The 17,713-nt window shown below is 43.8% G+C and overlaps 1 protein-coding gene across 2 annotated transcripts in view; it reads left to right on the forward strand.

Annotated features, from left to right (window-relative positions):
• The window catches only part of IP6K1 (inositol hexakisphosphate kinase 1), a 68,399-nt gene that overhangs the window by 35,562 nt on the left and 15,124 nt on the right, over nucleotides 1-17,713 (forward strand). The window contains 1 exon segment of one of the 2 annotated variants that reach the window (NM_001131520.1): nucleotides 7,516-7,865. In NM_001131520.1, coding sequence (NP_001124992.1) covers nucleotides 7,643-7,865 — 223 coding nt within the window. In that variant the 5' untranslated portion in view covers nucleotides 7,516-7,642. 2 annotated transcript variants of the gene reach the window in all.

Here is a 17,713-nt window from a genome sequence, read left to right on the forward strand (position 1 = left end):
ACTTGGGAGGTGGAGGTTGAGGTGAGCCGAGATTGCACCATTGCAACTCCAGCCTGAGCAACAAGAGCGAAACTCTCTCTCTCTCTCTCTCTCACACACACACACACACACACACACACACACACACAAGTGAAATGGTTTCTTGGTTTTTTTTTGTTTTGTTTTGTTTTGTTTTTGAGATGGAGTCTTGCTCTGTCGCCCAGGCTGGAGTGCAGTGGCGCGATCTCGGCTCACTGCAAGCTCTGCCTCCCAGGTTCCACGCCATTCTCGTACCTCAGCCTCCCGAGTAGCTGGGACTACAGGCGCCCACCACCACACCCGTCTAATTTTTTTGTATTTTTAGTAGAGACGGGGTTTCACTGTGTTAGCCAGGATGGTCTCAATCTCCTGACCTCATGATCCGCCCGCCTCGGCCTCCCAAAGTGCTGGAATTACAGGCGTGAGCCACCGCGCCCGGCCGGTTTCTTGTTTTAATTTGAATTTCTTTGATTAATTGTGAAGGGAGGACGTCTTTTCACATGTTCATTGGCCATCTGAGGCTACTCTTTTATGAATTGCTTTTTTTCCTTTTTTTTTCTACTTTAATTTATAGGAATTCTTCATATACTCTGTTTATTATTTTGCTAGCTGTAAAAGTTGCAGGCCGGGCGCTGTGGCTTACACTTGTAATCCTAGTACTTTGGGAGGCCTAGGCAAGCAGATCACTTGAGCTCAGGAGTTTGAGACCAGCCCGGGGAACATGGCGAAACCCCGTCTCTACAAAAAATACAAAAATTAGCTGGATGTGGTGACACATGCCTGTAGTCCCAGCTACTTGGGGGTGCTGAGGTAGGAGGATGGCTTGAACCTGGGAGGTCAAGGCTGCAGTAAGCTGAGATCACACCACTGAACTCCAGCCTGGTGACAAAGCAAGACCGTTTTCAAAAAAACAAACAAACAAAACCATCTCCTAATCTGACTCTTGCCTTCACTTATGGTTCTCCTATGCAAGAAAATAAATTTAGTTTGGCTGGGAGTGGGAACGGGGATTGCAAATGGGCATGAAAATTCTTTTTGGGGTAATAGAAATGTTTTAAAATTGGATTTGAGAGATGGTTGTACAATCCTGTAAATTTATTAAAAGTCATTGTACTGTTTACTTAGTGAATTTTATGGTACGTAAATTACAGTTCAATAAAAGCGTTAAAATTTAAGTAATTTTTGGAATCTGCTTAGCTAGGAATTAAAATTTAAAAACAAATTTAATATAATTTTAATATGGCCTAATTTCCATATTTCCAGCTTTCTATTGTGGTTTGTGTGTTTTATGTTTTGTTTATGGAATTTTCCCTAGGCTATGGTCAAAAGGCATTTAAAAACTTTTTCTAGTTAAAGTTTATTTTCTTTTTGAGACAGCATCTTGCTCTGTCACTCAGGCTGGGTGGAGTGCAGTGACACAATCTTGGCTCACTGCAACCTCTGCCTCCCGGGTTCAAGCAATTCTCCTGCCTCAGCCTCCTGAGTAGCTGGGACTACAGGTGCACGCCATAACACTTGGCTAATTTTTATATTTTTAGTGGAGACGGGGTTCGCTGATCTTGAACTCCTGACCTCAGGTGATCAGCCGGCCTCGGCCTCTCCTGCTGGGATTACAGGCGTGAGTCACCACGCCTGGCCTAGTTTAAAGTTTTATTTTGCACATTTAGGTCCTTAATGTGTTGGGAATTTACTTTGGAGTACTGTTGGGAGGTAGTGATGTAGTTTTATCTGTATATAGATCCAGTTATTCTAGCTCCATCTATGACATAAATAATCTTTTCCCCTTTGATTAAATGGGGATTTTAATACTACCTCAGTCACACACTCCACTCCCGTGTCAATTTATCTAAGATCTCTATTCTGTTTTGTTGATCTCTTTGCAAAATATCATACTGTTTTAATTGCTATAAATTCATAAAAAGCCTTCCTGTCTGAGAAGGCAGGTTGTCTCTCATTACTCTTTGACATTGCTATCTAGCTACACTTGGCCTTTACTCTTCCACCCAATAGTGTCAGCTTTGTCAAATTCATTAGAAAATTATCTTGGGATTTTGATTGAAATTGCCTTGTGTTTCAATATTGAGTCTTCTGTCACATAAATATCTTTTATTATTAAAATTTTTTTTTCTGTCTTTGGTGCTTGAATCAAGAATATGTCTTCTTTTAGATCCTTCAGTGGTTTTATTATTTGTCACATAATTTTTTAAGATTTATAGGCATTTTGTAGTTTTGGTTGCTATTCTGAATGGTATATATTTAAACAGTTTTCATTTTCGGATTTTTTTTTGCTGGTATAGAGGAATTTTGTTGATTTTTGTTCTCTTATTAGTCTTTTTTTTTTTTTTTTTTTTTTTTGAGACGGAACCTCACTCTGTCGCCCAGGCTGGAGTGCATTGGCGCAATCTTGGCTCACTGCAACCTCTGCCTCCCCGGTTCAAGTGATTCTCCTGCCTCAGCCTCCCAAGTAGCTGGGATTACAGATGAGCACCACCATGCCCGGCTAAGTTTGTATTTTTAGTAGAGATGGGGTTTCACCATGTTGGCCAGGCAGGTCTCGAACTCCTGACCTCAGGTGATCCACCCACCTCAGCCTCCCAAAGTGCTGGGATTACAGGCTCCTATTAGTAAGTCTTAATAGTAATATTCACAAATTTGAGTACACAGCTCAGTGGATTTTTATAGTATTCACCATGTCACCTCCACCTTTGTGCTCCTTTTCAATCAATATTTTCCAAGTAACTGCTGTTGTCTCTGTCATCATTTTGAATTTTGTATGAATAGAATTACACTACATTTTCGAATAAGTAGCTTCCATAGTGTCTAGATTCTCTCTTGCTGCATCATATCTGTGAGATACATCTGTGTCATATGTGGCAGTAGTTGGTTCTTTTTCATTGTTTTGTAGTATTCTTTTGTACGAATATACCACAGTTTATCCATTTTAATTTTTTTACAGAATTAAATATCCTATTTATTAATTTACAAACCATAATAAAACCTGATAGTCATTTCATGTCACCGACAGCTCTTGCTTTGAAAAAGGAAAACATTAATATACAAATTTAAACCAGCTGTGGTGGCTCGTGCATGTAATCCCAGAGACTCCAGGGGCCCAGGTGGGAGGATCACTTTTAAAGCCAGGAGTTTGAGACCAGCTTGGGTGACATAGCGAAACCCTGTCTTCTTTTTTTTTTTTTTTTTTTTTTGAGATGGAGTCTCGCTCTGTCACCCAGGCTGGAGTGTGGTGGCGTGATCTCAGCTCACTGCAAGCTTTGCCTCCTGGGTTCACGCCATTCTCCTGCCTCAGCCTCCCGAGTAGCTGGGACTACAGGCGCCTGCCACCATGCCGGGCTAATTTTTTGTATTTTTAGTAGAGACGAGGTTTCACCGTGTTAGCCAGGATGGTCTTGATTTCCTGACCTCGTGATCCGCCCGCCTTGGCTTCCCAAAGTGCTGGGATTACAGGCGTGAGGCACTGCACCCGGCCAACCCTGTCTTTAAAAAAAAAATTTTTCTTTAAGTTAGCCAGGCATGGTGAATATACTTGTAGTCCCAGCTGTTTTGGAGGCTGAGGTGAAAGGATCCCTTGATCCCAGGAGTTAGAGGCTGCAGTGAGCCATGATCATACCATTGTACTCCAGCCTGAATGACAGACCCCAACTCTAAAAAGGAAAACAACAACAAAAAATTACATTTCATTAACATGAGAAACTTCTTTTTACTTGAATGGAGACGTAATTCCTTTTGGAGTTCAATGATATGTTCAAGGAGTTTGTTATTGTAACCAGAAAGTCAGCCTAACTGGTATAACTAATATTTTTGCAGTAAAAATTTATTTCCATTTGTTGCAGTTCACCAGTGAGAAAAAAATCAGAATCTCAGCAAGTTCTTTTCATAAATAGCGTTCGTTGCATTTTACGCAATAATTATCTTAAAATGTGTAGCTAAAGTATTACAAAGCAAACAAAGGACAGAGTCTCTATTATAGCTGAGAGGTGCATAAACTCATAGCAGAGCAGTGGAACCCCATAACCTCTTGGGGAGCAGACACTTTGAAGTTGGCTACCTGAATAAGATTGGGGCTCTATTAGCAATGAAGTAGCAGAGAAAGACGTTATGCAGGCAACCAACATCATCATCATCTACGGCCTTCTCAGACAGTAGTTTTCACAGTAGCCTCTGTGGACACCAGACTTCAGGAGTAACCTCTGGTTGATAAAAAGTCAGGGTTGGGCGTGGTGGCTCATGCCTGTAATCTAGTCCCAGCACTGTGAGAGGCTGAGGTGGGTGGATCATAAGGTCAAGAGATCAAGACCATCCTGGCCAACATGGTGAAACCCCATCTCCACTAAAAATACAAAAATTAGCTGGGAGTGGTGGCGTGTACCTGTAATCCCAGTTACTCAGGAGGCTGAGGCAGGAGAATCGCTTGAACCCTGGAGGCAGAGGTTGCAGTGAGCTGAGATCGCGCCACTGCACTCCAGCCTAGCGACAGAGTGAGACTCCATCTCAAAAAAAAAAAGAGTCAGAGCTGTTGCTATTTCCAGGGCTGGGCACTAGGCGAGGCAAGCCCAAGCCCTTTACCTGCATCTGCAAATCCCGCAGGGTTAGGCGTGTGAGGAGACTTGGAGAAGTTAAGTGACTTATGAGGCTCCATCCACACCTTGTAAAGCAAGGCTTCACAGAGCTTGAAAGGGTTCTGGGGTACTTCCACTATTTCAGATTTCAGGGTTATTAAGAAAGTAACATCAAAACAAAGTTATAGATATATGGTATATTTACTCTTAGGAGACTATTTCAAACACAAAAACAATGCCATGACTTCATGTTGACATCATATGGAAACAAATACCAAATGTCTAGATAGACTGAAGAGTGGACTCTGCCCTCAGTCCGGTGGAAGCTGCAGAAGTTGCCACAGATCTCTCAGAGTCAGGGGAAGGGCTATTTCAATTTTTTTTTTTTTGAGAAGGAGTCGCGCTCTGTCGCCCAGGCTGGAGTGCAGTGGCGCAGTCTCGGCTCACTGAAACCTCCGCCTTCTGGGTTCAAGTGATTCTTGTGCCTTAGCCTCCCAAATAGCTGAGATTACAGGCATGTGCCACCATGCCCAGCTAACTTTTTTTTTTGTATTTTTAGAAGAGACGGGGTTTCGCCATGCTGGCCAGGCTGGTCTTGAGCTCCTGGTCTCAGGTGATCCCGTCCACCTCGGCCTCCCAAAGTGCTGGGATTACAGGCGTGAACCACTGCACCCGGCCTATTTCCTTGACTCTCCTCCTGTACCACTCTTCTGGGGCACCTGGCACTGTGACCCCTCTCTTTTCCCAGCCACCCAATGACTCAGGCTAGAAAATTTAGCACTCTCCTTGTGTCCATAGTCAAAAGCATTCCCAGGGAGAAGCACAGCCAGAGAGAGGCCTCCTTCAGCCTGACCAGGGCCAGGGCAGGAGTCAATCTACAGTACTGAACAGGATCCACAGCTGCAATGACCACCTCCAGAGACCCTGACCTGCCCTCCATAATCCAACAACTCTTTTTTTAAGTATTTACTACATGGTGGAAACTGCCTTGGACTTTTGCTGTGGAAATAAGAGAGAATGGTTTGGTGGTGATGACAGTGAATTAATAGATGACACCACAGTGGTGTATTGATATGGTAGAGCTGGCATAGGGTACCTTAGGAGCCATAGATGTGTGCACTGTATTCAGGTTTGGAGAGAATGGAGTCTAGGAATACTACCTGGGGCAGAGTTGCCTTGTCCTGAAGGCAGTATTGCCTTGTCCCAGGTAGTATTCCTAGACTTCATTCAGGATAACTAGGCAAAAAAAATAAAAAAGTGTATGTGCATTAAAATAGTGCAATCTGGGGACTGGGAGTACAGAATAATTGATTTTGGTGATAGCAGTGAAATAAAACATAGCTAGCTGCCTGGGCAGCTTTGGGTTAAGATTTTGCAGTTTTGCAGTAGTTTTTTCTTTCTTTCTTTTTGTCTTTTTTGAGACAGGGTCTTGCTCTGTCACCCAGGCTGGAGTGCAGTAGTGCCATCACAGCTCAGCAGTGGTATTTTGTACCCCATTTTGTCCATAATTACAAGGTCCAGGAAAAACAACAACAAAAAAAACCCGATGGTTTGTCTCTTACATATGGGACCATATTCCTGCTCTACTAATACTTTTTCTTTTTTGGTCTTAATCTTTCTGATGTAGTCTTGCTGACTACATTCCTAATTTAAAAATACGCTCAGTGTTAAGAAATTTGCCAACTACTTTAAATTTTTTGAGAGAAAATTGACATTATAAAGAGGGAGTTTGAGTACAAGGAGCTTTTCCTTGTCCCACTGGTTGGTATAGAGTCAGACAGAAAGGGAATGGTCATAAATTGACAACCATAGATTTAAAGTAGAAGAAATCAGAAGCCTGAATTCCTTTGGGAAAAGCAAAACCTTAATGATCCTATAGCAGGGGTCCCTGGGTACTGGTCCATGACCTGTTAGGAACTGGGCCTCACAGCAGGAGGTGAGTGGTAGGCAAGCATGCAAGCAAAGTTTCATCTGTATTTACAGCTGCTCCCCTTGCTTGCATTACTGCCGGAGCTCTGCCTCCTGTCAGATCAGCAGTGGCATTAGATTCTCATAGGAGCATGAACCCTATTGTGAACTGCACATGTGAGGGATCTAGGTTGAGTGCTCCTTATGATAAACTAATGCCTGATGATGTGTCACTGTCTTCCGTCACCCCAAGATGGGACCGTCTAGTTGCAGGAAAACAATCTTAGAGCCCCCAAGGATTCTACATTATGGTGAGTTGTATAATTATTTCATTGTATATTACAATGTAATAATAGAAATACAATGTACAATAAATGTAATATGCCTCAATCATGCTGAAACCATTGTCCCCACACCCGTTCTGTGGAAAAATTGTCTTCCATGAAACTGGTTTCTGCTGCCAAAAAAGTTGGGGATCACTGTCCTACAGCTCAGCAAGGAATGGCCTGCCTGGTCCTTGGCACCTTCAGTGGAGAATTTGGGAATCTCATGTGACCTAATTCCTCAGACAGAAACCCTTACTCTGAGTGAAGGAGAGACCCTTATCAGTACTGGATATCCTAAGGAGTCTGAACAGAACAAATTCCTGTTGCCTTCTGTTTTTTTCTGATCTCATCTTTGGGTGTGAAATAAACCGGGATAGGTGCTTTCCTGATGGTTATAATGTGCTGTAGCTCTAAAATAAAATCCTTTAGATAACTCAGAAGGGAGGTGAGAACTAGGAAAGGCAGAGAATGTGGGCTTCTGTGCACAAGATAGATGGAAGAGGCCAAGGTTGCATCATTCAGCAAAAATTTAACCAACTGCCTTTCATGTGCCACGTAGTATTGTGCGTGCTGGGGATACGCCTAGTAGGGAAAAAAACAGAGTCCCTGCTCTCACTCATGGAGCTCCAGGGAAATTGTGACTCGCTCAGTGTTTTGATGCCTTCTTCCTCTCTTCTTTTCTGTAGGACAGAATAATAAGCTGAATAGATCTGACCATTGGCTTTCAGCTGGCCAGGACCTTCTATGTAGCTCTCCTTTTGTGGCCCATGTGCTGCATCCTCTGCCCTCAGTGTGCAACTGGCCCCCAACGCAATGTGTGTTTGTCAAACCATGGAAGTGGGGCAGTATGGCAAGAATGCAAGTCGGGCTGGAGACCGAGGAGTCCTCCTGGAGCCCTTCATCCACCAAGTAGGCGGACACAGCAGCATGATGCGTTACGACGATCACACTGTGTGCAAGCCCCTCATCTCCCGGGAACAGCGCTTCTACGAGTCCCTCCCTCCCGAAATGAAGGAGTTCACCCCTGAATACAAAGGTCAGTCACTGGCCAGTTTAATGAAAGCAGCAGCCTTGGGCTTATAGACCCCTTTCCACAGTTTTTTCTTGGTTTGTTTGCCATGATATATCATTGTAGGTCTTTTTTTCTCAAAGCACTAAGTCACTTTGTTAGGTAAAGTTAGAGGCTGAAAGCATCAGCAAGGTCTTTAGATCTTGAAAATTGAATTTACTAATAGGTAAAGCTGAGAAAAAGTCATAGCATTAAGTTCCATTGGTGGAAAAGAGCATGCTGTTGTCAGTGAATTTTCCCGTTTGCTGTGACACTAGTCTAGGAGAGAAGAGGGAACATTTCTCTTGTCCCGGAGGAGGAATGGATACTTCCCAGGTTAAAGAGGTTAGATAGCTGGCAGTGGGTCTGTGTGTAGCCTGTGTCTATATGTGCTGGGGCAAAGAATTGTTGGTAAGAAATGCAGGGACTTTCTGGGGCCTGGAAGTCCTGATATTTGAAGGAAAAATAATTTATTTTAAAATATAAGTCAACTTTATAGAAAAGAACCTCATGAATATTAATTATACCAGAATTAACTAACTTTATTTTAAAATCTGATCTTTGTCAGTGTTTATAAATTTTTATGATTGCTCATTGTGTCTAAGTTTTTTTTTTTTACGTTCTGCTTTGTAACTTAAAGTTGTATGATTTCAGTCAGGTTAACACTGTCCTTTACTTAGGAGAGTTTCAATTTAGAAAAACCAGTGCTATAGAATTGACTTTTTGTTTCCCTAACTTTTTTAAAAAAATTTTGGTAAAATGTACATAGCATAACATTCACCATTTTAAAGTGTATAATGTAGTGGCATTAAGCACATTCACAATGTTGTATAGCCACTGTCCATTTCCTGAATTTTTCATCATCTGAAACAAACTCCATACCTATTAAATAATAACTCCCCATTCTTCCATCATCTGATCCCCTGGTAACCTCTTGTTTACTTTCTGTCTCTACAGATTTGCCTATTGTAGATATTTCATAAAAGTGAAATCATTACAATTTTTGACCTTTTGTGTCTGGCTTGGTTCATTTAGCTTAATGTTTACAAGGTTCGTTCATGTCATAGTGTGTATTAAAACTCCATTCTTGGCCGGGCACAGTGGCTGACATCTGTAATCCTAGCACTTTTTTTTTTTTTTTTTGAGACGGAGTCTCGCTCTGTCTCCCAGGCTGGAGTGCAGAGGCGCAATCTCGGCTCACTGCAAGCTCCACCTCCCGGGTTCATGCCATTCTCCTGCGTCAGCCTCCCAAGCAGCTGGGACTACAGGCGCCCGCCACCACACCCGGCTAATTTTTTGTATTTTTAGTAGAAACGGGGTTTCACCGGGTTAGCCAGGATGGTCTCGATCTCCTGACCTCGTGATCCACCCGCCTCGGCCTCCCAAAGTGCTGGGATTACAGGCGTGAGCCACCACGCCTGGCTTTTTTTTTTTTTTTTTTTTTTGAGACAGTCTCTCTCTGTTGCCAGGCGACAGTCTCTCTCTGTTGCCAGGCTAGAGTGCAGTGGCGCGATCTTGGCTCACTGCAACCTCCAACTCCTGGGTTCAAGCGAAGCGATTCTCCTGCCTCAGCCTCCCAAGTAGCTGGGATTACAGACATGTGCCACCACGCGCAGCTATTTTTTGTATTTTTAGTAGAGACAGGGTTTCACCATGTTGGCCAGGATGGCCTTGATCTCCTGACCTCATGATCCGCCTGCCTCGGCCTTCCGAAGTGTTGGGATTACAGGCAAGAGCCATCACGCCTGGCCAGTCCTAGCACTTTGGGAGGCCGAGGCAGGTAGATCACTTGAGGTCCGGGGTTCGAGACCAGCCTGGTCAATATGGCGAAACCCTGTCTCTACTAAAAATACAAAAATTAGCCGGGTGTGGTGGTGCATGCCTGTAATCCCAGCTACTTGGAAGGCTGAGGCAGGAGAATCTCTTGAACCCAGGAGGTGGAGGTTACAGTGAGCCAAGATTGTGCCACTACACTCTAGCCTGGGCAACAGAGTGAGACTGTCTCAAAAAAAAAAAAAAAAACACTTCATTTTTTTTTTTTTTTTTGAGACGGAGTCTAGCTCTATCGCCCAGGCTGGAGTGCAGTGGTGCGATCTCGGCTCACTGCAAGCTCTGCTGCCCGGGTTCACGCCATTCTCCTGCCTCAGCCTCTCGAGTAGCTGGGACTACAGGCGCCCACCACCGCATCTGGCTAATTTTTTTGTATTTTTATTAGAGACAGGGTTTCACCGTGTTAGCCAGGATGGTCTCGATCTCCTGACCTTGTGATCTGTCTGCCTCGGCCTCCTAAAGTGCTAGGATTACAGGCGTGAGCCACCGGGCCTGGCCCACTTCATTCTTTTTTATGGCTGAATAATATTTCATTGTAAGTGTATACCACATTTTGTTTATTCATTCATCTGTTGATGGACACCTGGGTTGTTTCCACCTTTTGGCTATTGGGAATAATGCTGCTGTGAACATTGTCTTAGAAGTGTCCATTTGAGTCACTGCTTTTAATTCTTTTGGGTATATGCCTAGGAGTGGAATTGTCAGATCATGTGGAAGTTCTTTGTTTACCTTTCGGAGGAACTGCCAAACTGTTTCCCACAGTGGCTGCACCACTTTGCCTTCTTACCAGCAATGTACCGGGGTCCCTATTTCTCCACATCCTTACCAACACTCCTTTTCTTTTCTTTTTGTAGCCATCCTAGTGGATGTGTGTGGTATCTGTGGCTTTGATTTGCTTTTTCCTAATGTCTAATGAATGATGCAGAGGATTTTTTTGTTATTGGCTGTTGGTATACCTTCTTAAAGAAATGTCTATTCAAGTCCTTTGACCATTTTGAATTGGGTTGTTTCTGTCTTTTTTTTTTGTGGCAGAGTCTTGCCCTGTCGCCCAGGCTGGAGTGCAGTGGCACGATCTCAGCTCACTGCAATCTCCACCTCCGGGTTCAAGCGATTCTTCTGCCTCAGCCTCCCAAGTAGCTGGGATTACAGGCATGTGCCACCACGCCTAGCTAAATTTTGTATTTTTAGTAGAGACGGGGTTTCACCATGTTGGGCAAGCTGGTCTCAAACTCCTGACTTTAGGTGATTTGACTGCCTTGGCCTCCCAAAATGCTGGGATTACACTCATGTGCCACCATGCCTGGCTAATTTTTGTATTTTTAGTAGAGACGGGGTTTTGCAATATTGGCCAGGCTGGTCTTGAACTCAACTCAGGTGACCTACCTGCCCCGGCCTCCCAAAGTGTTGGGATTATAGGTGTGAGCCACCGTGCCTGGCCTGGGTTGTTTTTTAATTGGCAGAAAGAGGTGAACCAGTTTTTAGGACATCTCAAGCTTTTTAAATTTTATTTTTATTTTAATTAACCCCAGGGCTTTTACTTATGCTTGGAATGTTCTTTCCAGTACCCTTATCCACACCTGCTCCTCCAACCTTTAGTTTATCAGGTCTCACCAGACACTTCTTCTCTGATCATCCTATATTATATTCTGCTCTGGAAACCATATTTTCAATGATAGAACCTTACTTAGTTTCTTCATAGCAGTTATCACAATCTGTATTTTTGTCTATATGTTTGTTTTTCACATTAGTATGGAAGCTCCTTGAAGGTATGGACTTTTTTTTTTGTCTTTTACACTAATGAGCTCAGGGCCTGGCATCTAGTAGATGGTCAGTAAATACTTAATAAATGAATGAGGCAAAGCTTATTTGCATAAATGTACAGAAGCCTTGAACTTCACATTTAGTACTGCAAGCACTAACAGTTGATGATTAAAACTGGTCATACTAAATAAATGAAAATTTGTTTTTAAACCTGCCAAGATATGAAATATTATTGACACTTTTTCTTAGCTTAATTGAGCTTAAACACCTGTGCTGATAGCAGTGATTAGATGTATGTGTGTGGGCTAGTAATCATACATGTATTTCTTAGCTCCGTGTGCTGAAAGGGCCTAAAAGCAGTGATACTTCAGTAGCAATCAGTACATCTAGTAACCAAATCCTGAGTTTTCTAAATACCATTCTTACAATAAAAAGAAAGAGAGCTCCTTGGTGAAGTGGTCGGTTCCTGAGTTCGGGCAGGAAAATTATAAGACAAGCCTAGAACATCTTATGGTGACAGATAGTAAAGAAGTGGTCAAAAATCATGTCAGAAGTACAAAGAGCTAACTTTAAAGGAATTGAAGGGCCCAATCTAGAAGAATTTAAACAACAAAATATCCACAAGTCTATACTGATAAATACATGGATATGAAGGGACAATTCTTCCTTATAGAATTCTAATTTCTTTTTTTTTTTTTTTTTGAGACGAGGTCTCGCTCTGTCGTCCAGGTTGGAGTGCAGTGGCGCAATCTCGGCTCACTGCAAGCTCTGCCTCCCGGGTTCACCCCATTCTTCTGCCTCAGCCTCCTGAGTAGCTGGGACTACAGGCTCCCACCACCAAGCCTGGCTAATTTTTTGTATTTTTAGTAGAGATGGGGTTTCACCATGTTAGCCAGGATGGTCTCGATCTCCTGACCTCGTGATCCACCTGCCTCGGCCTCCCAAAGTGCTGGGATTACAGGAGTGAGCCACCGTGCCCGGCCAGAATTCTAATTTATTTTGATTAATAAATATAGAAGGAATGATGGGAATAGAAGTCACCATTAGGCAGACAACACAGTAATACCATTCAGCATACACCATTAGGCATTACACACACCATTAGACATTACAACACAGTAATAATTGTGGCATTGTGCAGTGGTGCAGTCACACCTCACGGCAGCCTCGAAACCATGGCTCAGCCGGGCATGATGGCTCATGCCTGTAATCCTAGCACTTTGGGAGGCCGAGGCAGGTGGATCACCTGAGGTCAGCAGTTCGAGACCAGCCTTGCCAACATGGTGAAACCCTGTCTCTACTAAAAATACAAAACTTAGTTGGGTGTGCTGGCAGGTGCCTGTAATCCCAGTTACTTGGGAGGCTGAGGCAGAAGAATCACTTGAACCCGGGAGGCGGAGGTTGCAGTGAGCCGAGACCACGCCATTGCATTCCAGCCTGGGCAACAAGAGTGAAACTCTTGTCTCAAAAAAAAAAAAAGAAAAGAAAAAAGAAACTATGGCTCAAGTGTGATCCTCCCACCTCAGCCCCCCGAGTAGCTGGGACTACAGGCGCGCCACTACAACTAGGTAATTTTTAAAGTTTTTTGTAGAGACAGAGTCTTGCTTTGTTACCCAGGCTAGTTTTGAACTCCTAGCCTCAAGGAATCCTCCCACCTTGGCCTCTCATAGTGCTGAGATTTAAGAGATCGGATCTCACTATGTTGCCTGGGCTAGTCTTGAACTCCTGGTCTCAAGTGATCCTCCTCCATGAGGCATGATACCTCAGCCTCCCAAGTAGCTGGGATCACAGATGTGAGCCACTGCTTCCAGCTGAAAGGTGTGTGCGTGTGTGTTTGTGTGTGTGTATGTGTATTTTGTTTTTGTTTTTGTTTTGTTTTGAGATAGGGTCTCGCTTCATTGCCTAGGCTAGAGTGCAGTGGTACGAACTTGGCTCACTGCAACCTCTACCTCCTGGGTTCAAGGACCTCAGCCTCCCGAGTAGCTGGGACTTACAGGTGCCTGCCACCATTCCTGGCTAATTTTTGTATTTTTAGTAGAGATGGGGTTTCACCATGTGTTGGTCAGGTTGGTCTCGAACTCCTGACCTCAAGTGACCCACTTGCCTTGGCCTCCCAAAGTGCCTGGATACAGGTATGAGCCACCGTGGCTGGACTATATGTTTTTTTAATATAAAATTTTAGTCCAATTTATTTATTTATATACCATTTTGAGACAGGGTCTCACTCTGTTGCCCAAACTGGAATGCAGTAGCACGGTCTCAACTCACCACAGCCTTGACCTCCTGGGCTCAAGTGATTCTCCCACCTCAGCCTCTGGAGTAGCTGGGACCACAGGTGTGCACCGGCTCCTTTTTTTTTTGTATTTTTTAGAGACAGGGTCTCACCATGTTGCCCAGGTGGGTCTCAAACTCCTAAACTTAAGTGATCTGCCTGCCTTGGCCTCCCAACGTGCTGGGATTACAGATGTGAGCCACCATGCCTGGCCCTGAAATAGATTAATTTGACTAATAATATCTTCCACTATGCTTCTATTTTTTTTTTTCTTTCTTTTTTTTTTTTGAGATGGAGTCTCACTCTGTTGCCCAGGCTGGAGTGCAGTGGCGCGATCTTGGCTCACTGCAAGCTCCACCTCCCGGGCTCACGCCTCCCGAGTAGCTGGGACTACAGGCGCGTGCCACCATGCCCGGCTAATTTTTTGTATTTTTAGTAGAGACAGAGTTTCACTATGTTAGCCAGGATGGTCTCAATCTCCTGACCTCGTGATCCGCCCCCCTCAGCCTCCCAAAGTGCTGGGATTACAGGCGTGAGCCACCACGCCCGTCCTATGCTAATATTTTCTTTGACTAAATTGGGCTTCATTTGACTTAGAAAGAAGGGATTAATTTTAGTTTAATTGAATTGTACTTTTGAGCTAGCATATTCTTTCCTAGTGAAAATGTAGCCTAAGCAAAGAAAATAAAGTAGATCCTAAGAATTTACTGTGGCTTTTATTTTTTTATTTTTATTTTGAGACAGGGTCTTGCTGTGTCGCCCAGGCTGGAGTGCAGTGGTGCAGTCATGGCTCACTGCAGCCTCAAACTCCTGGCCTCAAGCAATCCTCTCATATTATGGCCTTTAAAGATACCTGTTACTCAGTTTGAGAGGAGGAAGGTGTGAGGAAATACTGAACCAGTGCTAGAGACTGCCAACCCTTCCCTGGGAGGCACCTTGAAGTTCTAAATTGTCTTGTCCCAGTTCTGATGGTTGTAATTTAGAGAACACCTATCTGGAAGCAGGGCTCATTTACCTTTTAAGGGATTTTTTCCTTAGCATCAGAAGGACTCCATGAGCTGACAGGGCCTATAGTTTTATTTCTGGCTTTGGCATATTTATGGCAGAATGTTTGGCCTTCAGTGTTTTGAATGTGGATGGATAGGTGGCTGAAGCTACATTTATGAAGTGTTTGGGACTGTTAAAGTTTCCTAGCCACTTGGAGAAAGCAGTGTGTTTATTTCTGGCTTTGTTCTTATTTAGCAGCCTTAGAATATTTATTTTTCCAAATTTAGTATTCTTCTGATTATGTTTTGAAAGCAATAAAAATCACCCAGTTTCAAAACTGCACAAAGGGCTTGAATAGAGATTTTTCCAGAGAGGACATACAGATGGCCAGTAGCACATCAACATGATTAGTCATTAAGAAATGCAAATCAAAACCAAAATAAGGTACCACTTCATACTAGGTATCTTATTTTACCTAGTATGGCTATAATAGTTTAAAGAAAAAAGGGAAATAACTGTTGGCAAGGATGTGGAGAAATGGGAACATTGCTGATGAAAATGTAAAGTGGTAGGCTGGGCACGGTGGCTCAAGCCTGTAATCCCAGCACTTTGGGAGGCCGAGGCGGGCGGATCACGAGGTCAGGAGATCGAGACCATCCTGGCTAACACGGTGAAACCCTGTCTCTACTAAAAATACAAAAATTAGCCGGGCGTAGTGGCAGGCTACTCGGGAGGCTGAGGCAGGAGAACGGCGTGAACCCGGGAGGCGGAGCTTGCAGTGAGCCGAGATCGCACCACTGCACTCCAGCCTGGGCGTCAGAGACAGACTCCGTCTCAAAAAAAAAAAAGAAAATGTAAAGTGGTGTAGCCACTGTGGAAAAGAGTTTGGCAGTTCCTCCCAAAGGTGAACACAGAAACCATATGATCCAGCAATTCCACTCCTACCTATACATCCAAAAGAATTGAAAACAGGGACTGTGGCCAGGCGCAGTGGCTCATGCCTGTAATCCTAGTACTTTGGGAGGCAGGCAGATCACCTGAGGTCAGGAGTTCAAGACCAGCCTGGCTAACATGGCAAAACCCTGTCTCTGCTAAAAAATACAAAAATTAGCCAGGCGTGGTGGCAGGTCAGGAGGCTGAGGCAGGAGAATCACCTCGGGAGGTGGAGATTGCAGTGAGCTGAGGTTGCACCACTGCACTCCAGCCTGGGCGACAGAGCAAGATTCCGTCTCAAAAAAAAAAAAAGGAAAAGAAAAAACAGGGATTCAAATGGATTGTTGTAAGCCAGTGTTCACAACAGCATCATTCATAATAGCTAAAAGGTGGAAACAACCCAAGTGTCCATCAATATAGATAACACATAACAGATGTGATATATACTTACAATGGAATCCTATTCAGCCATAAAAAAGAATGAAGTTCTGATATATGCTGTGACACCGATGAACCTTGCAGACACTATGCTAAGTGAACTAAGCCAGACACAAAAGAACAAAAATTGTATGATTTCACTTATATGAAATATGCATAATAGGCAAATCTGTAGAGATAGAAAGTAGATTTGGTTACTGGGGCTAGGAGGAAGGGAAAATGGGGAGTTACTGCTTAATGGGTACAGTCTTTTTGTTTCAGGTGATGAAAAACATTTTGGAAATAAATAATGGTGGTGGTTATTCAGAATTGTCAATGTACTTAATGCCCACTGAATTGTACATTTAAAAATGATTAAATGGCTGGGCATGGTGGCTCACACCAGTAATCCTAGCACTTTGGGAAGCTAAGGCAAGAGGATTGTTTGAGGCCAGGAGTTCCAGACCAGACTGGGCAACATAGCAAGCCTTGTCGCTACAAAAAAAAAAAAAAAAAAGAATTGCAAATTTTATGTTTCTGTCGATCGATCTATTGACTGACCACCACAATTTATTTTTATTTTTATATTTTATAGAGACAGGGTCTTGCTGTGTTGCTCAGGCTGGTCTTGAACTCCTGTGTTCAAGCAGTCCTTCTGCCTTGGCCTCCCAAAGTGCCGGAATTACAGTGTGAGCCACTGAGCCTGGCCCAAACACCACAATTTTATTTTATTTTTATTTTATTTTTTTGAGATGGAGTGTTGCTCTGTCGCCCAGGCTGGAGTGCAGTGGCATGATCTTGGCTCACTACAACCTCCGCCTCCTGGCTTCAAGTGATTCTCCTGCCTCAGCCTCCTGAGTAGCTGGGATTACAGGCACGCACCACCATGCCTGGATAACTGTTGTATTTTTAGTAGAGATGGGGTTTCGACATATTGGCCAGGCTGGTGTCGAACTCCTGATCTCAGGTGAGGTCCCAGCTACTTGGGAGACTGACGCAGGAGGATCACTTGAGTCCAGGAGTTCGAGGTTGTAGTCAGCTATGATGGCACCACTGCACTCCAATGGGACCCTGTCTCTTAAAAGAAGAAGAAGAAGAAGATTATAAAGAACTTTAGGCCGGGCCTGGTGGCTCACGCCTGTAATCCCAGCACTTTGGGAGGCCGAGACAGGTGGATCACGAGGTCAGGAGATGAGACCATCCTGGCTAACATGGTGAAACCCTGTCTCTACTAAAAATACAAAAAAATTAGCCGGGCATGGTGGCGGGCGCCTGTAGTCCCAGCTACTCGGGAGGCTGAGGCAGGAGAATCGCTTGAACCTGGGAGGCAGAGCTTGCAGTGAGCCAAGATCACACCACTGCACTCCAGCCTGGGCGACAGAGCGAGACTCCGTCTCAAAAAAAAAAAAAAAAGAACTTGAAGCCAATAATTATTCTACCACGTAAAAGAAATTGACAAAACATAGGGAGATCCTGTCTCTACAAAAAAAAACCATAAATGCTTCTCACTGATTTTCAGATTATAGAGCCAACTGTGTACATCTGAGAGTATAAAAGCAGAAATGTAGCTGACAGACAAAAGGTGGGATGTGGAAGTGAGACCAAGTTACTTTTTTTCCCCTTCAAAACCTCCTCC

Source organism: Pongo abelii, chromosome 2 (assembly GCF_028885655.2).
Source record: "Pongo abelii isolate AG06213 chromosome 2, NHGRI_mPonAbe1-v2.0_pri, whole genome shotgun sequence".
Lineage (NCBI taxonomy): Eukaryota > Metazoa > Chordata > Mammalia > Primates > Hominidae > Pongo > Pongo abelii.